Source organism: Dendroctonus ponderosae, unplaced genomic scaffold (genome assembly GCF_020466585.1).
Source record: "Dendroctonus ponderosae isolate FM_Combo_2020 unplaced genomic scaffold, Dpon_F_20191213v2 Dpon_F_20191213_1, whole genome shotgun sequence".
In the NCBI taxonomy this organism is placed as follows: domain Eukaryota; kingdom Metazoa; phylum Arthropoda; class Insecta; order Coleoptera; family Curculionidae; genus Dendroctonus; species Dendroctonus ponderosae.
The window spans coordinates 20,404,227-20,431,236 of NW_026017110.1; the positions used below are offsets into that span (position 1 = coordinate 20,404,227).

The 27,010-nt window shown below is 33.4% G+C and overlaps 3 protein-coding genes, 1 long non-coding RNA gene and 1 other non-coding gene across 6 annotated transcripts in view; 4 read left to right on the plus strand and 1 right to left on the minus strand.

Moving 5' to 3' along the window:
- LOC109533182 (phenoloxidase-activating factor 3-like) overlaps positions 1 to 2,427 on the plus strand; it is a 4,608-nt gene extending 2,181 nt beyond the window's left edge. Inside the window, exons 3-7 of the mRNA XM_048661253.1 lie at positions 626 to 752; positions 1,008 to 1,195; positions 1,318 to 1,517; positions 1,630 to 1,869; positions 1,924 to 2,427. Coding sequence (XP_048517210.1) covers positions 626 to 752; positions 1,008 to 1,195; positions 1,318 to 1,517; positions 1,630 to 1,869; positions 1,924 to 2,093 — 925 coding nt within the window. The 3' untranslated portion in view covers positions 2,094 to 2,427. The remainder of the gene's footprint in view (positions 1 to 625; positions 753 to 1,007; positions 1,196 to 1,317; positions 1,518 to 1,629; positions 1,870 to 1,923) is intronic.
- The window catches only part of LOC125502600, a 10,358-nt gene extending 2,875 nt beyond the window's left edge, over positions 1 to 7,483 (minus strand). The window contains exon 1 of one of the 2 annotated variants that reach the window (XR_007280369.1): positions 7,399 to 7,483. This is a non-coding gene — a long non-coding RNA (uncharacterized LOC125502600). Of the gene's footprint in view, positions 1 to 4,210; positions 4,419 to 7,398 lie in introns of those variants that run through there. The other variant, XR_007280368.1, reaches the window with a different exon arrangement.
- LOC109533432 (phenoloxidase-activating factor 1) lies at positions 7,467 to 13,356 on the plus strand. The gene is made up of 8 exons (XM_048661252.1): positions 7,467 to 7,658; positions 7,888 to 8,196; positions 9,642 to 9,916; positions 9,969 to 10,055; positions 10,133 to 10,320; positions 10,834 to 11,030; positions 11,090 to 11,341; positions 13,131 to 13,356. Exons 1-8 carry the CDS (start codon positions 7,595 to 7,597, stop codon positions 13,307 to 13,309), a joined length of 1,551 nt encoding a protein of 516 aa, XP_048517209.1. The 5' UTR covers positions 7,467 to 7,594; the 3' UTR covers positions 13,310 to 13,356.
- A 4,343-nt stretch (positions 13,357 to 17,699) lies between these two features.
- Positions 17,700 to 17,790, plus strand: Trnay-gua. The gene is given in 2 exon segments: positions 17,700 to 17,736; positions 17,755 to 17,790. It is a non-coding gene; the product is annotated as a tRNA-Tyr (tRNA).
- Positions 17,791 to 19,261: 1,471 nt separating this feature from the next.
- Positions 19,262 to 21,455, plus strand: LOC109533434 (tubulin polyglutamylase TTLL6). Its single transcript, XM_019898755.2, has one exon. The coding sequence runs from the start codon at positions 19,359 to 19,361 to the stop codon at positions 21,393 to 21,395; it is 2,037 nt and encodes a 678-aa protein (XP_019754314.2). The 5' UTR covers positions 19,262 to 19,358; the 3' UTR covers positions 21,396 to 21,455.
- The last annotated feature ends 5,555 nt before the right edge of the window (positions 21,456 to 27,010 follow it).

Sequence of the window (27,010 nt, forward strand, 5' to 3'; positions counted from 1 at the left end):
AAGTAAGGGTTCCGCACTTCTACCCTGTATAAAAGCAAATTGAACCACGAAATACTATCATAAAATGACACTAAATTAGCTTATAATGCATACCAAAATTGAAGTTTCCATATTAGACCGTTTTAAAGAAAAACAGCAAAAACTAGTATTCACCGCCATTTTGGAAATCAAATATCTCAACAACAAAACCTCAAATCAAAAAAATTCTCAGGACGACCCTCTTCTAAAATGACTCGCAGAACACGCTATTAAAATATTTTAACACTATTACGGAACACTCTGTATATTATTTTAAAATGTGCATTTTCCATTTGCTGCTGATGCTCGATTTTTTTATTTGAGCACCCTGAACGAGGTATACTTACGTTATCAAGCCAATAGTGTTTAATAAAAAAAACCAAGGTAATATGTAAATCCTACATCAAACTATAAAATTTAGTAAAAATTTCGTCAGATCATGAGTTTTGGTACGACAGAAGCTGATAATAATTACAACAAGATCAAGAGGCTAATTGAAACATTGTGCCATTGACGAGCATAGAAAACCATTAAAATGTTGGTGAAAAAAATCTCTAGTTTTATTATTTTATCAAAATCTTTCCACGAAAAAACCTTCATGTTTCAGATGCGGTTTTAGTTCAGACGGATTTCCGTATGTTTGCTGTGGATCAAAATCTGAACAATCAAGCCACCAAGATAACACTTTCATACCCCATCGCTCTATTCCAAGTCGAAATGAATGTGGATGGCAGGTAATTAATTCATGTAGGGAACATTATATGCAAATATTAAACAGTTAATGACTAACAGATATAAATGTATTGTTTTCATACTAATTTATAGTTATTATTGTAAATGTTTAAAAGGTCACACTAATGATAATCCGATACCATACATGGAAAATGTGCAAAGTTTCAACTTGAAGACGTTTTCAGTCAGCTTAACCATTATAATTTATATCAGTGACCAAAAAGTTGGCTTTAAACAATGACGCTGTTTCTTTTTAGTCGCAAAATAGGATTTTTAATGGAGAAAAAACCAACTTGGATGAATTTCCTTGGATGGCTCTGATCGAATATCTGTATCCAAATGGCCATAAAAAGGTTGCTTGTGCGGGGTCATTGATAAGTTCGAGATACATTCTAACTGCGGCTCATTGCGTAGTTAAAGATAACCCCAGGAAAGGTGGTCAGCCGTAAGTCCTTCATGCTAAAGAACTGATACAAACAGAAAAATATGAATACTCTGAACTAAAAAAGTCGGTATATTAGATTGTGAGACAATTATTACGCCGAGTCTAACTTTTGCTATTTTCAGAATTAACATTCGTCTGGGGGAATATGACTTAAGCAGTCCGGGTCAGGACTGTTTTGTCGATGCAGGTTTTCGCATTTGTAACGAACCAGAAGTCAATGTAGGAATTGACGAAATCATTCCGCATCCGGCTTATGCAGGCAAACCTAACCGAGAAAACGACATTGCTTTGATCAGACTGGATAAAGATATTTCTTATTCAGGTACCTACAAGCAATTAAAATAAATTAATTTGCATTTCAAGTTAGCGTAGCCAAAGAAATTGACTTTGATTTGTGCTTACATGTAATTCATTTTGAAATTATTTTCTTTTAGATTTTATCCAACCTATTTGCCTACCTGAACCAAACGAAAAATCAAGAAATGGTGAACGATTAACAGTTGCCGGATGGGGCCGCACGGAACACGGAAGAAACAGCAACTTGAAACTGAAACTAGCCGTTCCTGTAAGCGATTTTTCCAATTGCTCGCAAATTTTCTCCAAAGAAGGTATCAACCTGATCGAGATTCACCAGATATGTGCTGGAGGTGAAGAGGGCAAAGATTCCTGCACGGGTAATTTTTTTCAGACCCCACTGCTGAAGAACTGGTAAAACGTCTGATTTTTAGGTGACAGTGGAGGTCCTTTGATGAGAACATTATTAACTGGCGATTCAAGGTGGATGATTGAAGGCATTGTATCGTTTGGAGCCATCCAGTGTGGAACTAAAGGATTACCCGGAATATATACAAGAGTTGCTCCTTATGTGGCTTGGATTCATAAAACTGTTCGCGCATAAGATTGCTGTGAATAGCAAATAGGAAATCGAAGCAAACAATTCACATGAATTATTAGTATACGTATAACATCAGGATAATTCTACGGACATAGAATGGAAATGATTAAGAATAACCGGAATTCGGACAAAGGAGTACATTCGTTAAACTGATAAGCTGAAATAGTTTTGTTGATTACGATTCCACAATTATCTTTAATGTTTTATGTAACTAATATTTATTGTATAGTAAACATTTCTGTCATTAAGTTATTTGTCTACATGATGGAGTTTTAAAAAAACCATGCCGATGATATTGCAATGGTGTGTAATAAACTTATTTTGACTTAAGTCGCAATCAGAGTCTCGATTTTTCAAAGCTCGCATAAAATAACTACAAACAAAAACTAGGACAGTGAATGTAGTAAATAAGTTGCGCATAGTCTAACACATTTGTAAACCATTGAATAGAAACGAAGTCAAAAATCGTGTGAAACATGAGCAGTTTTCACAAAAAAACTAACTTTGAACATTATTTTTATTTTTACGTAGTTTTCGTCATCAGCTCAAACATGGCGCTGACTTTTTGGTAAGAACGTTTTGAACTACAGCACTGGTTTCCTTATTACTGAACACCAAATTAAAAGACTCGGTACTAAGTGATAAATTGTTTTGTCAAATTTGGGCAATTGGATCAAGCATGGTACCAATTTTTCTGTCGTAACTCAAGAAACACTCGAGCCAGAATACTATTTTTTCTATAGCTAAAAAGGAAATTAAAAGGCCCAATCAGTAGTTAAAAAAAGTGTCAGTTTTCAGAAGAAAATTTTGTTTGAACCAAAACTCCACCTTTTTCCTCACATCTCAGGAACAAGTTGATCCAAAGCACCCGTTTCTTATCACTGAATAGAGAATTGAGAACACCTTTATCGAGTAAAATCTCGGTAACAAAAATGGTAAATTTTTACGTAAATATGAAATGTCGACGTAAGTTTTAGTTTCACACAGTTTTGGAAAACTTGGGCAAATGGTTCAAAAATTGGGTTACTTTGAATCATTGCATCTGGGGAACTATTAGAGCTATTAGAGCTACCTCGTTTTGTGATCAGTGGCTGAAGAAGTGAAAGAACTAAGAAAACAGAGACAGTTTTAAAACAATACAAGAAGAGAAGTTTGAAATCACACCAAGCTTCAACCATAATTTTTACTATGACCCAACCTTCTATGCGCTAATGTTCATACCACTGGATAGAGGATTACACATTTACATAGAAAATGTTAGTTGGGAAATATAAGCAGGTTCCACAAAAAAGATAAAATTTTAACGTGATTTTCAGTTTTATCTGGTTTTGCAAACTTGGATAATCGGCTCATACATGAAGGCGCCTTTTTCGTCATGTCTCTAGAGCCATAGTTAGTTTTATACATTAGTTAGAAAATATTGCGTATATAATATGAATGAAATATTAGATATTTACCACTCACTCTAAGAGCAAACGTTTCAAGTATCTTCCATCAAAAATCTGTTGTAAAGCGCAACCTTAAGAAAAACATATAACACGTAATTTGCGATATTTGCCGGGTTTTGGAAAATTACTGTTTTCTTGCCCTATTAATTATTAAAAGTGGCTAATGTTTTAACGCGAAAGTTTTCGTCCAGTTGATTTCAACCTTCGCGCAGCAACTGTAGATATTTGAATATCACCATTGCGAGCAACGTAATTTGATGGAATTATTTATAGATACTATAATTTGATGGAATCAGTAAATGTCAATCAAGCATACTGTACAGTTGCGTACCTTAAAGCAGTACGCAAACACAAATTTGTAAAAAGTACTGGTCTTCAATACTGGCCAACATGCAATTTATTTATTTATTTATTCAAATTTTCTGAATGAAAATATATTTCGTTAATTCAGAATTTTTTTACGCAACTTCCTAGTCAAATAGCAAGTCACTTTAAAGTATATTAATATGTATGAATGATTTTCAAATAAATTAACTGCATCTAATTGAGTAGATGAGTATTCTCAGCAAAGCCTGACCGCAGCGATTAAGTTTCCCCATACAGATAACTGTAATTCCCAATGATGTATAAATATGTTTATATGAAAAACAGTAATTTTTATTGTGGACGCACCTTTTCGACTAGTTGATGTGGTCGACACTATTTATCCTTACGATAGTGATGAACTAAACTACATCAAATAGGAAAAAATATTGGAAAGAGCATTTGTTAAAATGTGAAAAAATAATATAATTTAGTTTCAATAGCAAAAATAAATACGAGTGAATACTAGTAAATACATTGAAGTAAAATCTGAGTTATGTGTATGACCGAACCCAATAATTACTAGCTTCTGAAATTACTAATTGCATAGATTTGCACTTTACATTTTCAAATGCCAATTACGCCAATACGTAAAGCTCTAAATTGCTTTATAAGCAAAGACTGTTCGCTTCCAGGAATCACGGAACAAAGGTTGTAATTGCTGAATAATCGGTGACTATTAATAATAAAGCATTTCCGAACGTAGTTAGCGAATGAACGAACCCTAGTGATTTTTCAATTTAATTGAGGGAAAATCCCACTCGCAGCAGTTAGCGTTCAATTGTATACCCAAAGAAAACATCCAACCAGTAAATACAATCTGTAAACTAGCTTTTCTGGTTTCTTCTTTAAAGTTGAAGAGATTTAGTACGCTGTGCGAATTCAAAGCGATGATTCCCTCTGTTGCTTTCGGAATAATTCTCCTTTTAGCGTCAACTTTAGGTCAAATCGAAGAAAATGGTAAGCGAAACTAAACGTCTTTTAGCAAATCAGTGCTAATGCATAAGTTGCTTGTCTAATGAATATTGATTATTAATGTAAACAATAACAACATGGAAAAATTCTCTTAAGCATGCAGGATTCTGGATTAGATTTATCATCCGTGAATAAAGATCCATTTTGACTTGATTTGTGGATTGATATACTAATTTTAATAGAAAAGTGCACCAAACAAGAACTGGTTGATCGCACAGAAGAAAATTGCAACATTTGTCTCGGTTTTTGACTTAAAATATTTTTTTCACTTATTTCTTCAATTGATTCAGAACGCCGGCCTGCGATATGTAAGTCGCCAAATGGAGAAAAGGGCACTTGCGTTCCATTTTTGGAGTGCGAATTATTTAAGAAGTTACTAGAAAATGGGGCCAACAAATTGTCGGATAAGCAGAAACAGTTCCTCCGAGCGTCGGAATGCAAGCAGAGGAAAGATGGAGAATTTCCGATGATTTGTTGCGGAACAGCCACCAATTTTAAGGAATGAACTGAATGTTAATTTTAACAATTTAGACTAATAAAGTAATTTGGTAAATCCCAATTGTATGTTTTCGTTCAAAGGTTGGAAACATAAACATATGCCAAATCCCAGTTGAATGTGAAAAAAGTGACTAAATGTGAAAAACAGCACCAAGTCTCACAATTAAAACATAATTTTGTGTTTATTAAAAAAAAACATGAAATTTGTAAATGCCACATTAATAGTTATGGACTTTAATGTTTCATTCAAATTTGCTTGATATACTTTGAAAAATTTACCATCAACTTTTTCGTGCAGGGTTTCAAATGCAATTTGATTATGATGGTTTTATTGGCGTGTGAATTCAAGACAGATCTTTCTATGGAACTTCGATCACCGTAGCTATTAAAAAGAATGTCTTTCAATTGCAAAAAAATATTAACATCTGTAATTTATCAGATACTCTGATAACAACTTTGATTTTCATCGAGCAAGAGTTTAGTTAGCATCGTTGAATGCTTCGAGTACCCTCCAGCGTTTTTATTCTACAGATGAGCAATCAATTAATTTTGGCTATAAAACAAGTATTTCATATTTAACGGAACTATTTAGTCATAAGTACTGTCATAAAAAAGTGTATGGAAAACACATATTCAAGGAAAAAAATGTAAAGATGGAAAAACCTTTTTGAATGTAATAGTGTTTCAATCGATTTTAAAACCTCCTGAAAAAACCACCTTTTCTTCGCGGAAAATCTTCGAGTTATAAACTTTTCCGAATAGTTTAAAATAGAAATTCGTATGGGATGGCAAAATGAGGCTTTATGCTTAAACATGTTTATTTTTGCTAATCAGTATGCATCAAGGTAAGTGAACTCATCTTTGACCTGCTATTTCAAACCTCTTCGAGCCCTAACAATTGAAATTCAATCAAATAAAATTTGATAAAAAGTACGCCCTTTTGAGATCGAAGTCAGTCTGATTGGCCAACTAATGTGGTGAAATACTTTTGTTGAATTGACAACACTCTAAGGATTTACATCTTAAGAACCAATTCAGCAAAATCGCGTTGTTATTTATCAATAAAAACCTTGGAAAGACCAGAATATTTCAAGCTAGCAAACGATTTCGCATTGCTGGAATACAATGTTCATTTAAGAATAAATCCTTTCAGGTTTTATCATTTACCACATTAGTTTAACATTAAAGTGCCATTATGCCATATTAAAAAATAAGATTTCTTGATGATACCCAGACTAATGGTTAAAATGACAATTTGAACAATTATGAACAATCACTTAATATTCCACGGAAATATTGTGTGCTCAGCAATCTCTTGAAYGGTAAATTCTTCATGGATTACAAAATATACCATTTTGCACAAATATAACTAACTATATTATACATAAGCAACAAACCCATCAACACACCCTGGATGACTTAAAGAGAGGAAAAATGTTGAACGTTATTAAATCAAGTAAAAGTATCAAATTAGTTTCGAATTTTTAATTTTAGGAAAGAAGCTAATTTAATTCTTCTTCCAACAGTGGCACCGCAAATAATGGTAGTTATWTGTCGTATGCATGGCGTGATGGTGCCCTTGTTTAGAAAAGTGCGCATTTTCCCACATCTGCATTTGACTCAAAATATCAACGATAAGAAAAGCTACATTGTTGAACCATATTTCATCTATATCTAGCATTCGTTTTTCATTTGGAATTACACATGATTAAGACACGTACTGCGGCCTAAACGAATTACAAACCAATATTGAACATCTTCAATTTTTTCAATCGTGTCAAGAACACTACTGTATAGTTAAATGTTTAACAACTAGAAACATTAGGGGAAAACGGTTTTAACGTTTTCAAAGTACGTAATTTTTTTAATAAAGTTTTTAAACAACTTTTGAAATCTAAAAATAGCAAAATTTTACAGTGCCGACAAGCGCAAATGTAAATTTAATGACATTTACAAACTTTCTGGTCAGTTATGACTTAAAATAAAGGAAGTGGGGTGTTCAAATTTAATATAGTTTTATTTACTTGCAAGGTGACAAAGCTTCTACTTCTTTGAACTCAATAATCTGAAGTAGCCATTAACATTTCGAATTAAACATTGGCATTATCTTCAAATCCCGCCTGTCCAGACACTGTTCATGCATTCACACTCTAGAAGCAATTTTACTATACTCCTGTGTACTGCGACATTGTACATAAAATGTAAATAACACAAATTGTAATGTGGCTTATAGTGAGTTTAGTGGCTAGCTTGTTTATTTATAACCATATAAATGCTTGCCCACGTAAGTACCTATATTTAAAAAACACGATAACGACTTTAACCAAAGTGCTATTCAAAATACTACTTGTCTTCATCTATGGTACTAATGAAAATGTATGTTTTATTGTAGTAGTTAAGTAGATACTAAATTCTGACTAGTTTTAACAATTTATTTAGCTAATTTTGCAGACACTGTCGCAAAGCTGTTCACTGTTTGATTTTCCAACTGTTTAAATATTTACCTCTTTTAGCACATCAATTGCATTGTACAACACCCAATGGAACCAAAGGCTTCTGTACCCAATCAAAAAACTGTCCAAAAATTCACAATTTGATTGAAAGTACCCCTTCCGAATTCATTACAAAATCGATATGTGGTATAGACCTGGATAATTCCAGACTGTTTTGCTGTGATCAGAATGATTTTCATGTACAGTTATCAGCTGCCAAGTTAACTCCAAGTCCGAGCCGTTTCTTGTCTGCAGCGAGTGTGGCTCAGAAAAAGACCCTGGTTCGTACTGAAAATCTTGTGCAAAGAGATGAAAGTGCCAGTGTAGCCGGTGAGTTTCATTTAAAAGCTAGCTGGCAGTCAAAAAGTTAAAAGAAGTTTATAATGATTTTATTCCTGGAAAACTTTTGATGTTTTACACATTCATGGCTCCATTCTGCGCCTATCTCAAGTTTACAAGTATTAAATCAAAAAGGCAACACAACAATTTTCGAAGGCTTATATGTGAAAGTTAAATATATTTAGGACCTAGAGCCTCCTGATTTGAATTTCAATAAAGGCGAAGAAAGATCAAAACGGTATTGCTATATTCTTTGGATCAAAAGAAGACGATCTGAAATAAGTTTTACTAAGAAAAAATTGCTGGCTCCCCTGCTATGGAAGATTAAAGTTCTTCGAAAAAAAAGCAACCGAGTTCATCCGCTTTAGGCAAGTGAGAAAGCTTTAGTGTCTTGGTACAAAAACTATCAGAACTTTGTATTTGGTTGCTGGAATCAATTTTTTTTTTGAGTTTATGCACTAATTCTCATTTGACATTTTGGTTTTCTTTATGAAATCTTGTAGCGCTCATAGTTTCTGACAAAGAATTCCTCACTTGCCCAAAGCGGATGAGCTCGGTTGTTCTATCAAAACATGAGTTTTACATAGCAATCAATTCACAGTGAGATTCGGATTTTAATGAATCATTGATTTTCATTCTCCCGATATTTGTAAAAAGTTATTTTTTTGGAGGATCTTTGACCATCAACAGCATAGGAGATGGCCATTTTTCTTTAATAAAAGCTAGGGCACATAATCTTCAATTGAGCCAAAGAATATTTCAGTGCTCTTTTGATAATGAGCCAAGACACCCTGTACATATGCATGTCTTTGTATAGATGTTCCCATCAATAATTATTAATGTTTCATTCATGCAGGATAAAAATGTATTTTCTAATTACTGCGTATAAAACGTTTCTTTAAACATACATATAAAAATCCATGTAATTCTGTTAGGTCACACAAAGTTCATCACAACAAAGTTCATGGTTTATAGGTCAGGGCGTTAAGTATTCAAAGCAACATTTACTTTTTTACTTTCCAATGTCATTCTAGAATGCTAACAATGCTAATTTGATTGGTTTCATCTCTATTATTGTGCTAGGTAGCATTTATTGTAATTACGAGAAAAATATTCAGTTGGAGAAATTCAAACCTCAAGCGCTCGCCACAGTTTTTCAAATCCATCTTTTATTTTTAGGCTCATTTTCATTTTTCCATTAGATCCTTTCTAGCTCGATGTTTTCTTGAAGTGCTCTTTAAAAGCATGCCCACACCCATTTTTAACCGTCCACAAAATGTGCGAACTCATGTTATGACTTTTTCAAAACGAATATTGTTGAAATTTGTTACACACCTTTTTGAAAAGAGTAAAAACTCTACGCCTGAATGGTTTTACTAGCGTCGGATATAAAACTGGAATATTTAAGAGAGTTAAACAATTTCTTTTGCCAACAGATTCTATTAAATTGCCTCAACCAAATAACTGCCAGACCCCAAATGGGGGAAGTGGACTATGCGTCTCCATTTTCAACTGTTCGAGATTGTTGTCCATTCCTCAACGTAATAAAGACGCGAGAAAGATAAAGTTCTTAAGAGAGTCGATATGCGGCAACCAGAATACAACCGTTTTCGTGTGCTGCGGATCTGATGACAATTTTCGAAGTGATACTGAAGATTCCGAAAATCTTGGCCGTAATTTCGATGACCTCAGCAGGGAATGTGGAATAGAGGTAGGCTAAAATAATGAAAAAATAAGATTTACTCACGATCCATGTATTTTAGACAGAAATAGTGGACACGTCGGGTAAATTCGGTCAGATTGGCAATGAGAGCGAGTATCAGGAAACCGGAATAGGATCATCAAACTTGGTAAGTACCTACCTATATTACTGCTGATGAAGTTGAAGTTAGTACAATAAATCTGTTAGATAAGTTAAACTTTTTAGAACATCACATTGAAAAACCGAATTTTTGGAGGAGATGACACCGAAATTATCGACTTTCCTTGGTTAGCCTTGCTCGAATATCACTCTGAAAATAACGAAGAGAAGCTTTTCTTATGTGGAGGATCTTTAATTTCCTCCCGATATGTTTTAACCGCTGCTCACTGCATTCCATCAGGAAGAACTGAACTGTAAGTAATGATCTTCGTTGATCATTTAGTTAAAATAGAAACGTTTAGATCTTTTGTAAAAACGATAAAAAAGAAAAATTTATTAATTTCTCATTCGGCTCATGACCATCTTTTAACTTAGCAGACTAGAGGAATTAAGGAGTACATCAGCAAAAGTGAAAGCTAAAGTGCCCCTCAATTCTGAACTTAACAAACAAATGTCTGTCAGGAGGCGGAAACCGAAGTTTTATATATACAGCTTTATAAACAAATAATAATCAATTACTTCTGACATTTGATAAACGAGCTCTTGACTTTCTCTTGATCATACAGAAAAAACGAACACATATTGATTCATATTGGTTTTTCCTTGGGTACTTAATATAATGTAAATAGGGGTGAATAGAAGATGGAAGAAATACATACACTAAAGAGCAAGAAAAATAGAGCTAATTATAAGGTAAACAAAAATAAAATTAAGCATTAAATTAGCAAACCATTTTTCTTATTTAATGACAAAATAAAACTTTGTAGTGTTGGAGTTCGACTTGGTGAGTGGAATTACGCCAATCAGGAGGAGAACTGTGGCCCTACAAGTAAAGGCATGCGCTGCTTTGACCGCGCAATCAATGTTGGTATAGAATCAATTCATCCACATCCAGGTCATACAAGGGATCAGAAATATCATGACATCGCACTGATACGCTTAAATGAGGATGTTAAGATTACGAGTAGGTCATTCGATCGTCCTACTACCGGACATTTCTAGCAGTTCCAAATATTCTTTTAGATCATATAAAACCGATCTGTTTGCCTAACACGGACGATTATTTGATTTCTGGGGAGCGATTAACGATTTCTGGATGGGGTTTACAACACTTCGACAAGAGGAGCTCTATCAAGCAAAAATTGAATATTCCCATTGTTGGATTGTCTAAATGCTCAGTCATGTTCGACAAATTCAGAGACGTTTCCCGAACTTATCAATTAGGCAGAGGGCAATTTTGCGCTGGTGGCGAACGAGGAAAAGATTCATGCACTGGTAAGATTTAAAAAAAAATTAATTAGCACTTTCTTAATAATGCCCACACAAAACTAAGCCAAAAAATGTCGATTTGCTCTAGCACTTTTTTGATTTGGATTTTATTTTATATGCAAAGTTGTTGTTTTAATCTCAAGTGTTCCTAGATGTGCAAAGCATCCATCAAATTAATTAACAGCAAAAGCTAAAGATCGCCTCAAGTTTATAAAAGTTAATAGTTAGTATGTTTAATAGAAAAAATAAAATGTGATGATACCGCACGGGCAGGCTTGCTTGCAGTGGCGTCGAAATCATAAATTTGCTTATGATTACAGGACGAACAGTTGCCTTCGCGACGGGCGTCGTATTTAAGAAACTTTATATCAAAATAATGGCTTGCCAACAAATTTATCCAAGTAAATTATTATAATATTTAATTATTTATCAGTGAGAATTTATAATACATTATTAACAGTATTTATCTATTTTGAGAGAAACTGTCTTTAAAATGAACCTTATAAAACAAAACCATTCTGAAAATTGCACATTAAAATTTAGCTTCCTTTAGCAGAAGTTGAAATAGTCTATTTTTATCGTGGGCTTAAAGCTAAAACTGACCAAGACTAAAATATAAATTTTTGGTAAATGCACTTTAAACCGAGGCAAAAATTATATCAGAGTCCTTTTGGAAACGTTACACTGACAAATTTGGACCAAATCTGGAACGGGATACATTTTAATGGCTGGGACGGATTCTGTTTATGCTGGACGCGTGATTTAATATAATTCTTTTTCGGTTAGTACGCGTTTTCGCAAAAAAATGGTGTTGCGACTAAATTTTCTACAGCGTGGCAAATAAATAAATGCAAATTTTGTTGTTGAAAAAAAAACAACGTTTTTTTTTGTTTCAACACAATATATACACATTAAGATATTTTTCTTTTGAACCGATTGGCAAAATCTAAAGCTCATGTTGACACCAAAACTTCGCAGTCGACTTAAGAAAAAATCAATATACCGGCAGGCATGATTAAACGAAATATTTGAAAGTTTACTTCATTTAAAGAATCAGAGATTTCGGGGTAATTCTGATTTGGGTATTTTTTAATTCAACCATGTATATCGAATTTCCATCTTAACGTCTATGAAGTTTTAGCTTCAACATGGGCTTAAAATTGTAAAATCGTACGAAGAGCAGAAAAGTTAGCGCTACAAGACTAATAAGTTGATTTTCTGAGATCACGCTGACAAATTCTCAAACTGTTTCCAGCTGTTAGTATATCTTTGAACTTTTGATTTTGATGCGAAAATTTGCATTTTTTTATTTGCCGCCCTGTAGAAAATGCATCTGAGGTACTTAATTTTTACCAAAAGATTAACGAACCAAAAACAACTGGAGATAAGACTACTAGATAAGACTACAAACCGAAACAAAATCTCGTGATGCAATCAGAATTTATCAACTTCCAAGGTTAGGGAAAATTTGGCTGTGAAACGTTCATTTTGGTGAATATCAGCTTTGTTGAAATTTACAAAAGAAAAATTGTCATGTTTTTAAAAAATATATAAAAAAGAAAAATTGTTTGAAGTGAAAGTCAAAGTCTCGCCTAATTTTTATTTCACACCAGAGTCGTTACGCCAAAGTATTTTAAACCGAACCTTTATGATTAAGGCGACCGATAAGTCATCCTTTTTACCTAAATGTGGTTGAAACCTTGTTGGAATAAAATTACTTTTGGCGATGAACATTTGCCCGATCTCCATGATGCGATTCATGTGCATAAAGAATTTATGCATATTTTTATTTTAGGTGACAGTGGAATTCCTCTAATGAAACGTTTTGACGCCACATCGCCTGGTTCTAGGCCAAGGTGGCGAGTGGAAGGAATTGTCTCCTTCGGTTTAGGTTGCGGCCAAAGAGATTATTACGGCGTTTATACAAAAGTATCGAATTATTTAGGCTGGATTCATAGAACAATTGTGCCGTAACTCTAGACTTTTTATACGTTGAATATATCACACTATTATACCGTAAATTGTCTTATTTAAAACTGCAAACTATTATAATTCCAACTTAGCATTATTGCTTCATTTATTAATTCAATATTCGGGTATTTTAATTTTCAACGCAAATCAGCTTTGTACCACGCACAATTGAAATATTGAAGGTCACTTTATCAAAACTTCAGAACTACAACCGTAGAATATGTCCAGCAAAAAGTTACCCGTGAAGAAATAAAGAACAGCCTCATTCCTGGAATAAAGAAAGCTCAAATAAATATAATATTTTCCATTTTTCCAATGAAGAAACTATATTTTCAAATTATCATTTGAACTATTAATATTTCTTTATCATACAGGCCTTAACAGAACAAAGCTTTCCATTACTTACCTACCTACCAAGATTTCAAACTTTTCAGAGCCACCATACTAAAAAAATAATAATTTAAACCAACTTAAAAACTAGCAGAGAAAAATTTACGAACATTCAAATTGGTGTAGTTCCAGACTGATCTCATTGCAAATAACGTGGGAAATATTCAAAAGAAACCACGCATTAGCCCGTTTTATGATAGTAAATTTAATATATTGAATAATTGTTAATTTTAATCATAGAATATAGAGCCAGTTTTATGTCAATTAAACATTTTAGATGGTTTTTAGACTTTCGAAATTGAACAATAAGTATCCAGTATGCATGCACCTTTTTATCTGTCTGTTTCATACGTTCCAATTACTCCATAGCTTGCCAACTCTATTGCAATTTTCCTAGCGCTGATAAAGACAAAAAAATGAATTGCCAAAAGCTTGGTAGCTAAAAAACGTTACGTTTTCTCATCACAGCCCAGACCGAATACTCAAGCCTTAAGCCAACTTGTTCAATTGCTCTTGTATCGGAATCAATAAATTATCTCCTAATTAAAACATGACCTTTTGCATAGTTACCAGCATAACCAGTTCTCGAACACTCTCAACAATCATATCAATTAAGTAATAATGTGTCATCATAAGACCATTGTTTCTATAACATTGATCATAATTTTTTGCATTAAATAATTCATGTTATTATCTTAGAAGCATAGAGCAAAATTTTCTTTTTACATAAAGAGGACACAAAATATGTAGATAGAGTGCGTTCAAACGTTAATAATTGCATAGCTGAGAAAGTATGATAATATGGAAAACCATATTGAGTACAAACTATAAGTATTTTGGTTTTGGGTTCAACCATGATACGATAAAAAACTTTTTTCTGGGTGGATCTGGAAAACTTTTTATGTTGCATGATTGCCTTGTAAATTTTCAAGTTGTTCTCTAAGTACCCCATTCAAAGAAAACTGTTTTTGTTCACCTCAATAATGAAGTACAGAGAGTACAGACAAATTAGTAAAATAATTTAATTGTTATTAAAAACGGAAAAATTTGCAAAAAATTATATCAGAAATACGGCAGCAAGGTTTTTCGAGGTAATCTGCCTAATTAAGATTGCGCAAATACCTGTTGCTTCGTAATTATTTAAAACTCCGGTAACCATGGAATTATACAGACTGACAATAAGATAGACAAGGATAAACGGTAAAGTCAACCAGATTTGTTGACGAAATGTCAACCTGTTCTCATAACCTCGAATATTGGTGTTTAAAAATAAACCGTACAACACCAAACATTTGAATGGTTAACTCCAAACAAGCTAGTGCCTGTGTAATCTCCTTATTATCTACTCTTATCAAGCAGCTTCTCGTATTCAGTTAATTAACACCTGCTTCATTTGTATCTCCTTGTGCTGTGTGTATCGTGCAAACGTGGTAGGAACGTAGCCCTTCCTCGGTATTTATTTAGTGCTTGGGAAAGTGTCAGTTATTGTGCTCTGGGTGCCTCTGGAAGGCCCTGATTTGATTATGTCCAATACTTGTTCTTCTGTGCCTGGAACCCGAACATCTATTGCCGTCCACTATCTTCCTGGAACCACTCTCCTCGCCCTTTGTTGGCGTGAGTTCTTTCAGCTTCTGCCATGTTAATGTAGCATTTCCCCTGAACTAATCGCATATCCGCAATTTCGTGAAAGGAAATTCAAAGTAAGTCGCAGTTTGATAAATTATTGTTCTTATTGACAAGGGCTATCCACCTGTAACTATCTGTTAATGACAAAAACCATCATTGCCGTTGTGCCTTTTCGTCAAAAAATTGTAGAAGAGAACTTTTTTGATATCAAAAATTTTCCTAATTTGAAGCAAACATGGTAATTTTTCTTTTTGAATGCTCAAGTATTCCAATATGCTACCAATTAAACATGGAACAATTTCAAAATAATGCTTATTAACAAAGTTGGAATTCGATCCAAGTTAATATTTTCTGGAAATTTTCGAAAAAAAAAATTTCAATATTTTTCTCGTACTCCCCAAGGGAGCCTCTATCACTCCCTCTAAAAGGAATTACGCCAATTTTGAATCCTCCTGTAGATGAGTGTACTACTAGTATAACAAGTAAGACTACGAGTTATTCTACTTTTCCAATAAGTGCWMRTRWTACTGCTCATAATAAGTGATAATTCAATTCCATGTGATCTCAGTTGCTTGCTTTTACATTTACCATACATTTTTTTAGTTTTCTATCACCCCATCTACTTCTCCATAAATGTTCCCTACTAGGAAGTTTTTGATGCGTTTCGTTTGATTTGATATATCCGATTAAAAGCCCTTTGTAGAATAATTTCGGGATTTCGCTCAATGCACACGCAGCCCCATCGTATTGTTATTTAGGGCGATATTCGAATGCAACTTGCAGGCGAAATCCCGTAGCCCCTGGTTGCGCCCCCTCTGCACCCCACTGCATTCACAGCTTCAAGTTCAAGGTCAGTCGGTTTATTGATCAGTTGCGAGGGTTGAATTTGCACAAGGGCGGGGATCATACAGGGTGTTTCAATGTCAAACCATCGGTGTCAGTATGAAAAAGTAACCGAGAAAATCATAATTTCATAATAATCATAATAATAATAATAACGGTCACCAGTTCACATAACCGTTATTTTCATTATTAATATGTAGTTGGTTCACAGTTGGTCGATTTTTAACGTTTCTGATTTTAACAATCAAATCATCTGCAACTGAGTTTTAGAGATATTCGCATTGTTTTACAACTATTTTCTCACTAGATAATCGTAATACTTAAGTAACTGTTGCACACTGGATGCAAATACATAGTATTAAAAGTGTCATAAATACAAGGAAATAAAAACAATTGTTCACAATCAATATCGATCCAGAACAATGATAAATATTCAGTCAACTAACCAAGTATAAAAAAGTAACCTTTAAATACTATTTGAAGCCAAAATTCGCATGACAAATAAACACTTTTCTAAAAGAAATCTGATGTGTATATTTTTCGCAACTAATTCTTATTATTTGCATGTAATATTGCAACATTTAAATCAAATAGTAAAATGTTTGTACCTTTTTGTTTGCAGTTGTTGTATCTATGTTAGTGCATTTTGCTGGTCAGAAAAGAATTTAGTTTCAATGTAATTAGGACGTAATTGATAAGATGCTGCTTCTTCGCATATGTTAAGAATGTAATTATAAATAAATTCAAATGATAGTAGATTCAATACACTGTGCAATATTGTAGATAGTATTTGATTAGACGACAAACATTAATGATAACTCAATTTGAGATGATTTTCAAAATTACTTCAGCTTATCATCCATGACTATTTGGCTTTGGATCTTCGTAAGATTAGTATTTAGCTTAAGCTTTTTGAAACGTTTGTGAGTGTTTGAGAAAAAACTGACAAAAAAGAAAATGCTATGTAATGGTTAAGATAGGTTATTACAAATCATCCATCGTAAACCGTCTGTAGGTACCAAATCGATTTTTTGCAATGGCCGAGAAATTTGATTTGCATATTCAAATTTCAATCATATTTAATGACCAGAACCCAGATTTGCATCAGCATCAGATATTTTCTAGACGAGCGTTTTTGTTTTCGTTCATGTTTTGTTCATCTTGGTGTTTGATGTCCTGTTTATCTTCGTATTATTTTAACTTTTGATTCATATTTCCTTTTTGTATCCTTGCAGCATAATTCGTTTAATTGTGGTTATTTGTAATTTTGAACAACTTCAATTTGTTGTGGCGAGTTGTAAAACTTTTGTGAATACCTACTTCTTTTTTATTTATTTAAGATAGTTAATACCTAGTAGTGTACTTTTTTTCAAATGTGTCTGCTTTACTGAACAGTAATAAAAATGTTCTTCTTGTTATACAATAGTAGACTGCAAATTATTATTAGTTTTCATTCATAAAAGAATATTTCTTCCAAAAGTCTCTAGGACTCTTCAGAATTCATACCTACGGCCAAGGAAATAGCGTATTTCAACCTTCGATAGCTCAGTTGGTAGAGCGGTGGACTGTAGTTTGTTTAGGAAGTTGAAATCCATAGGTCGCTGGTTCAAATCCGGCTCGAAGGAACCTTTTACAAACATTTTGTTCAAATTTTACCCAAATTATAAAAGCTTAAATAATTATAGGATATTTAATTGAATTAATTATAAATAATAACATTGATGAAGCAATTAACTCTCAATTTATTCCTGTCGAATTGGTCGAGTTTCCAGAAACAAAGCGTTCTTCTATTATTTAAGACGTAATACAGAGCAAAAAATGTAAATCTTTTATGGAAACCCGTATATTAATAACAGATGAAAGTATTTGTTCCAGATTGATCTGTTGCATTTTGCAATACTCCAGCATATACAAGGTGTGTACAATACACATTGAATACCAGCGTAAAGTTCGAATAATACATCAAAGAACTTTAAAAGAAATGTACATTTTTTATTTGAGACTGTCTGTAAATCTTGAAAGTTCTGCAATGTATGCAATGTCATTTAAACACACTAAGAATCAGTGATGCAACTCTAGTAATTCAAAAATCTTTAATGCTGGAGTAATAAATTGAATTAAGCTTTTATACATATTCTCTCAAAACAATCCGAGCTCGAATTAATACTTCCAACAATTAACAAAAAGAAGTAATAATGGAACTATCGATAGCCGGTAACAATCGGTCATCTGATTTCCCATCAATGCTTCACAACATATTGCACCGTTTTCTTCTTTTCATTACTTTTCTGATAGTCAAAGTATCTTCTCACCACTTTCCCAATATACAAAGAATACAGAAAGCAGATGATCAAAAGAGTAAGTACGGCGATATTATTTCGCTCAAACAAAAACCCCTGCTATTGATAGTCAAAGTTCTTCAAAAAAATTATCGGGAGAATGAGAAAGAAGTATCGGGAGAATGACGAGAGCATCTAATGAAATTCGATGTAAATTTATTCTTATATAACATTCATATTTGTATGAACTAACCGAGTCCATCCGCTTTTGGGGTAGTTGGTGGTGAATTTTTTAATATCTTTGGTCAAAAACTACCAGAACTAATTATTTGTTGCTACTATATGCACGATCCATTTTTGACATTTTTGCACTCTTTCTAAAGCTTTGTAGCATTCACAGTTTTTGCGCAAAAAATTATTTCTGTTCTCTTGTCTGACAATTTTAGACAGCCCTTAACTTTCTACATAAACAAAACAAATACATTTTTTTGTAATATCGGGAAATATCGGATATTAATAAATCTTGTTCCGGATTTTCTCTTAAGTCATGCGCATATTTTATGGAAGCTACCAAACTCGGTTCAAAAGCTGGCCTTTTTTCGTCCAATTTCTGAGATTCGCAGTTCAGAAGAAAACAATTGAAAATGGTCGATTTAAAGTTCTCGGATAAGAATTTTAATCAATTGAATATTTCTTTTGATTTAGTTAATACTCTCGTTCAAAGAAAAGCTGCAGTTTCATATCCTGTTCATGTCCATCCAATTTTATAGCTTTATTTCTGAACGATTTACAGTCTGAAAGTTCTTCCACCATGCGTTCTTGCCTTACCTCAATTTATTCTTGTCATGACCTGGCACTGTCAAAAAGGGAAATTATAAAATGTACCAAACCCACTAAGCAATACAATCAACCTTATGGCTTGCGATTCAAACACCAGTATACCGATACACGAACAAAGCGACAGCTCGACTTGGACCTCGGACGTGGAAAACATCAAGACCGTCAAACCACAAACAGTGATCAGCAAGCTACCACCTTCTGGCGAGAAACGAGTTGACAATAAAAGCCCCAAAAAAAGGAAAAAATTAATAACCGTGTGTCTGACACATTGCCGATATGAGGTAATTAGGAAAACTGCACAAAAATTCTCTTATAAAGAAGTTTGCGATGGGGAGAACTGGAATCTCTATTGGACAGATTTGTCAATAACTGTGGAAAGGTGCAAGGAAATGAAACGGTTCCAGAAAATTAACCATTTTCCAGGAATGCTGGAAATATGTAGGAAAGATTTGCTGGCCAGAAATCTGACCCGCATGCAGCGAATGTTTCCGAGAGATTATAACTTTTTTCCGAAGACCTGGTGCTTTCCTGCCGACTTGGGAGATGCAATCACTTACTCGAAGATTCGGAGAAATAAAACGTTCATTCTTAAACCCGACGCTGGCAGCCAAGGTAGAGGAATAATAATTACCAAATCCCTTAAAGACATTAGACCGTGTGACAGAGGAATTTGTCAAGTGTATATTTCCAGACCATTTCTTATCGACGGCTATAAATTTGACTTGCGAGTTTATACGCTCATAACAAGCTGTGAACCTTTAAGGATTTACATATATAACGAAGGCCTTGTCAGATTTGCGACTAGTCAATATAAAGAGCCTAACGGAGTCAACATTACCAACGTGTTCATGCACTTAACTAACTATGCCGTAAATAAGCATAGCAGAACATATAATCAGGATATTGACGGGACTGGAAGCAAAAGGAAACTTAGCTGGTTTCATAACTATCTGAAATCGCTGAAGTACGATGCCAATGCAATTTGGTATAAAATTGACGATGTTATAATTAAAACAGTTATTAGCGCCTATCCTGTTTTGAAGCACAGCTATGCTGCTTGCTTTCCCAATCATGATGTTATTCCAGCTTGCTGTGAGTTACTTGGGATCGATATAATGCTGGATAAAAAAATGAACCCTTTGATACTTGAAGTAAATCACTCCCCAAGTTTTCACACGGATACTCCCCTAGACTCGGAAGTTAAAGAAGGTCTTCTGTACGATATGTTTGCAATGATGAATTTAGATAAATGTGACAAGAAAAGAGTTATGCGAGAAGACCGAAAGCGGATCAGAGAACGCCTACTTCATGGGAGCAAAGATAAGGAATATCAAGGTATCGATATACGATCGTTTGCAGATTACTTCAAAAATGAAGTTGCTAATAAAGGGGGGTTTCGGCTGGTATATCCTGCTTCAAATTCTGACCATATTTATGGAAAATTCTTCGACCAGGGCCAAACTACTTTGTACAGTGACACAGTGTCCAGCAGAGCCCGAGAGGCAGCTCAAAACGCACTTCGAGGTGAGATGGTTCTACGCCAGAAGCTCGAAGCTTCAAAAAGAGTCTCACCAGTGGTGAAGAACGAACCAACTCCTCAAAGTTCTTCGACAACTAAATCGATTCCCAAACCTCGAAAGCTTTCAACGCCAACATTCCACATCAGTGTCACAAACACTAAAAATTCCTTCTTACCACAGCAGATAATAGAAGCTGAAGAAAAGGACAGGTTGAAAAGACTAGCCCAACGAGATTACCTCCTAAGGAGCCACGGCATGTTAGAACATGTCTATTTCTCTCTCAAGAAGAACGAAGTTCTGCGACCACAGGACGACAGAAAGTACGCATTATTTGAAAAAATGCGCAGCGCAGCTCAGGTAATAAACAGCACCTCGTCGCCTGGTCCAGTGATTTCTGATATGCTGGATGGGATTCAGGATTTATCCAGCAATGGAGCGGGCGAATCGATTGGAATTAAGAAAGATCTGATCAAAGAGTGGTCTACTTTAACTAAACCAACCCCAATGGACGCCATCTACACGGAAGTGGACAGATCGGGAAAGCTCAATGTCAAGTATTCCAAATATTCATCATCAGTGAAATTACATTAAGGAATATGTCTTTATATTATTATTATTTTAGTGACATTTTAATTAAACGGATAAATTTAATTTGTTTTGGAAATGTGCAACAGATGTGTTTTAATGAGCAAATGGGACATGATGATATGAACATATAGTTTCATCAACGGCCCTGCAAGCGAACGCAAATTAATGCGCAATTTTGAATTGATGGCAAAAATGCTCTCCTACAACAAGTTAATAGAAATTCCATCAAACTTGAGTAAATTATATACTCTAGGGCGATTCAAAATGGACGTCATGCCTTTTAATTTCCAATTTATTCTTCGAAGATGTTTGCTTTTGAAGATGCACTTTGAAATTTGCAACTAAATAATATTTTAAAGTGGTTCAATGGTCAATTAGCACACTATCAATATCGCTAAACAGAGAAAGAGTTCTTGAAAACCGCAAACACAATTTGAAGCGAAATGTCTTATACAAAACCTTAAGTTAAAGATAAAATTGAAAGAACAGAAAACATAATTTAGGCAATTTTTTGCCAATGTGATAAATTTTATACAAGAGAAAGAATTAAAAAACACGCACCATGCATGAAAAATAATTTTACAGATTACATATTTCCATGTCCAATCCAACATGCATTTGATAATTGCCACCAATTTCAATGAGATGGTTCAATAATGTTAACAAAGAAACCAGCAACAAAAAAATGTGAACTTTAAGAGAGTGCTTTCGTTTAACATCTATTAAATGAAGATAATTGTGTTGCTTCATATTCCTTTAATTAAAGCTGTGCTAAAATCTGAAGTAGAACAAAAATACATACACCTAAATAAAATGTTACCAACATTTAAAATTAATTTTATTTAGTTTTTTTCAAACAATGAGACTTAATTCAGAGGCAAAACTACTACTTGTAAAAAACTAAAACACAGAGTGATTTATGACACATTTATATTTGTTTAGCTAAAGCTATTTCAATTTGATGAATAGTTCGTTTTTTATTTGGAAATAAGAGCACTTTTTATCAAACTGTATTTTTAGGACAAATATTTTGAGGCGGAATACCGAAAGAAAAGCTATCGGAAGTTGCAAAACTTGCTTGAATTTTACAAATTTCTATTACAAAAAATTATGATTTTATCATTTTTTGAAATAAAAAATCTACAAAAGCAACTGTATGTAATAGCAAATATTTATTGATCAACATATCAAAACGGTGTGTTGTTGGTTTTGAATTTGCCGCTAACAAGCACTAACACCAAACAATAAAAACGAAATCCACATCTTTTACTTACGTACTACTATAAAAAATTTGTACATTTTTGTAAAGTTCTTTAAATTTTCCTCACTATAAATGTTTAGGTATTTTGTTTATATTTATTTTTATTTATAAAAATTTACAATTTTTTAAATTTATTTGCAGTTCCATATGCACAAGTGCACAAGATCTTGTATGCTGATGGAATTTGAATTTCAGATGTTGCTTTTGTTGATATACACATAAAGCAGTAGCACAATTTTTGTAATATTATATCAAAAAACGTTTTTTGTAAATTGGATCCTATATTTATATTTTACATTTATCCAGATCTCTGTTTGATCTTATTTTTTTAATGAGCATTATTTTTGTACTAATTTTTCTATGCTAATGATAATATTTCTATGAGTTTGTACAATACACGAATAGACGGATATCTGGAGGACAGGAACTCTTTGGGACAGTAAGAACGGAGGCACTAAATATTACGCCTTTCATTATATTTATTAGGCATAAAGAAGATTTATAATGTGTTTCAAAAACTTAAAAACAAGACACTAATTAATTATTTTTAGATAACATTCCAAACCACCAATAGGTTTTCTACTTTCAACTACTTTTCCCAATTTGAAATTTGATCACTGTTCAATTTGTTTTTTGAGATTTTCCAATTCCATTTAACGTTTTTCTAATACGATTTTGCTCTCCGAACATCATTTTTACACCGAATTCTGCAACTATCGGGAATTGAAGAAAACATGAAGACATTTCCTTGACACGGGATTAATTCCATGGTCAGGTAATGTTTTTGCAAAACTTGTGATTTGCACGGACTGAATCACTTTACCACACTATACTTTGTACACGTTTGAAGTTGAAACTCTTATTATCAAACGACCTATCATGAAATTCGAATATAAAGCATTAGGCAAAAGGGCATCAAGATACTGAGATGGTTTCTATGGCGAAAAGCACCGCGGTCGGGTCCAGTTTCAATCAGGGGCACCCTTTTTCAAGGGCTCTTTACAATTTATTAAACATTCCATATTGGGATCACTTTTGAGAGCCGTGATTAAAGTCGCTCTTTGCCTCAAATGTTCATAATATAACTGGGTGATTCATTAGTAAATTTACTTAGTTCACCTGTATTTTAAATAGAAGTTTTAAGTCAATTCAGATCATCTGTTTATGATGTTGGCATTTCGATCATCTATATTATTTTGTTTCATAGATCAAAAAGCTACTGTTGATTTGTTAATGTTTTTGACTATGTGGAGCAACTGGCGAAGGCTGAAAATAAGAGATTGAAATTCAAGAGTAAAAATTTGCCAATATTCTGTAAATGTTACACCCGGTATATCCAAACTTGGTTTTGCACAATTAGCAAGAGAAACTGCTTTGGCCTCTTAGGCATTTATGTCAAGCGATATACCCGTAGGTTTTACTTATTAATAATTTTACTTCGCTTGTTCAAAATGCAGCCAACTTAAAAATGATTCAGAATTATTACCGTTCATAAAATAACCTGAAACACTCGAACCGACATATTAAATAATGCAGCCGCACAGTTTATACAATTTCATATAATTTATTTCAATATTTATTTTAGTTTTCCTCAAATTCAATAGTAAACCTGCTTTGCTGTCTGCATATAATTATGAGCTATTTGAAATTGGAAATAATTTATAGCTAGCAAATAACACAGAAACTAAACATTTCTCTAAACTGAAAAAGGATTTAAAAAATTAGGTATAACTCCTTATGAATTTGCCGGCTTAAAACTTAACACATTACGCATTATAAGTGGATATCTTTAAAAAACCCTCAAAACTACAAGCTCGAAGGGCATCAAAATGAGGTCGACTTCAAAGGAAACCGTCGCTTGAAATGAAGGGAAACCGAAAAGATATATTGCGTGATAAACAGATCTTTTAGAGCAGCCAAGATGTGGGATAACGAAAAGTTCTCCACTTTGTGCCCCTTTCGGATCTAGCGATCTGGGGGTATTTTACAAAGTATTTGACTGATTTCGCAAATCGCTGCTTGTTATGAAGTAAAACTTTGATGTGCCGTAACCAACCCAGAAAATGTCACACTCTAGTGGAATAGTGCGTAAAAATCGTCAAATTTACTATGCTTTACGGAATAAGAGCCTAACAGTAGGAAAAATAGAAACCTTCAATGTTTGTAGTTCAAAATACAACTCTTGATACTTCTCTAGGAATTTCCTCAACTATTAGCCAAAAAGCGAAGTGTTATTGGAAATTTCGAATTGCGATGTAAATCATTTACGGTTTCAAAGCTACGTTTGCAAGATCAAGTTATTGTGGTTTAATACATTTGCCTTCTAAATAACATTTCTGGCAAATCGATATCGAAAATAAATCTTCACAACTTAAATATTACAAATGGAAATATCTCAAAATTAAATAATGATCTTCTGTTTCAAAAAAATGGCAACCAAGATTTTTTTGGAAAGTCTAACTTTTATCATCCTTAACAGATTTTAATAATTTGAAAGTTAGATAGTTCATGTTAGGTTTTTTGGTTTTAAGTAAAGTGGTAACGCACAGGGAGTCAAAAAAATGTAGGATTTGCGAAAAAAACAAATGTCGGATTTGCTGCAGTTTTCCCAAATTTCATAGGGAAGTGTGTTTAACCAAATGCAGTGCAAAATCTATAAGCAAAGTTAATTAGTATAGAAAATGAGCTTTTCTAGCAATATATGCAAATGTATTAATTAAGTTGTCAAAATTGCCAGTTTGAGGTTCATATAACGTCATTGCGAACATAGACTTGAACTCTACAGGGTGTTCCCTGTATAAGTCACCATAAAGTTGTCCCCTATGAACATTAACATAATTATTTTGCACTCACTCACAATATAATTAGACAACAAAATATTATTAAATAATGAACAAGAGTAATACATTTTTTATGCTAAAATATAACCTTTCTATAGGCTTAAAGTATCTGAGTCCGAAAATTTTGCACCAGCAGGACTATTCTAGATATCAGTCTAAATGCTTTCTGATACCTCCGTATCAGAAATTTTGTGACCCACAACAAAATTATTATCAAACAACATCTGGCCAAGAAAATAAAAAATCGTCAGAAAATCAGTACCGGATATATAGCTAAAATTCCAATTTGATTATCGCACTCATCCAGTCATTGTCCATCAGGAAATGGCCCTACATATTTTGACTAATTAGCCCTATAGCAACCTTTGAAGTTGAATATGCCGGCCTGTTATGAAGTCGAGCACATATAAGGGTTCTTTATGTTTGGACTTAGCGTTAATTACTCCAATATAATGAACAAGTTTTGAAGCAATTATTAAAGGTTTCACATACCTCCTACCTCCTACAAAATATTCAGTAACTAAGTCTATTAAAATCAGTAGTCTTTATAGGAGTATTTTAAAATATAGACGAGGCTAAAAGTTTGCATAAATGGAAATTAAATAATGTTCTCGAATAGTTTACAATTTGATTTAATATAAGGTAAGTGTAAAAATAAAAATAAAATTGGCTAAAACGTAATAAACGGTTACATAAAAAACAGTTGGAACGGATTATTTACAAAAAAAAGCTGCTGGACTTTAAACCCGTCGTCTCCCATTGACCGATATAATGGGGCTTTTTAAATATTTTTGTTTGCTGAATCGTAAATCCTTCAAAAGCGACCATGTTTTATGTTTATTAAAAAGTGTTTCTCTCCCCCAAAACATAGCCGTCGTACACGGGTTCAGTATTTATTAGAATTGCGAAATATACGCGCACTAATAACATCAAATATGTATTATTGGCAACAACTATTTTTTGATTTTGCAGCTCCTTGCTCGATTGAAAAACTTGAAAATTGAGATTTGATAACATCTACCAAAATTAACCGCAAACTAAATAATACAGTTAGACGAAATTTATAAATAGCTCTATTTATACGGGATGTATTTGAAAGTAACTTTTCAGTACTGGTTATTTTAATTTAATCACTTTCCTATTGAACCGATTATAACTTAAACTTCTACTGCACTGGCTGGCATATTCCAAAAAAGCATTAGCCGAAAAACAAAAGCGCTATTTATAATTTCCCACCCTTTTCTGTATATTTTTAAAAGCTTATAAATCAAAATACTGTGGACGATGGGCTAGGATTAACTCCCTATTATTCAAAGTGCTGTCGGTTTTCCCGAGCTTTTGCAATATTAAATGCACGAGTAAAAAGGGAATCGGTAAGTGATGATGAATGTTGAAGCCAGACTTTTCAGAGTTTTTGGTCTCAAGATGAATGTATCTCTTGTCCAGATTGAAAATGAGTTTTGAAATACCTTCAAATAGGTATTGAAAATATAACAACAATGAAACTCAAGTAGGTA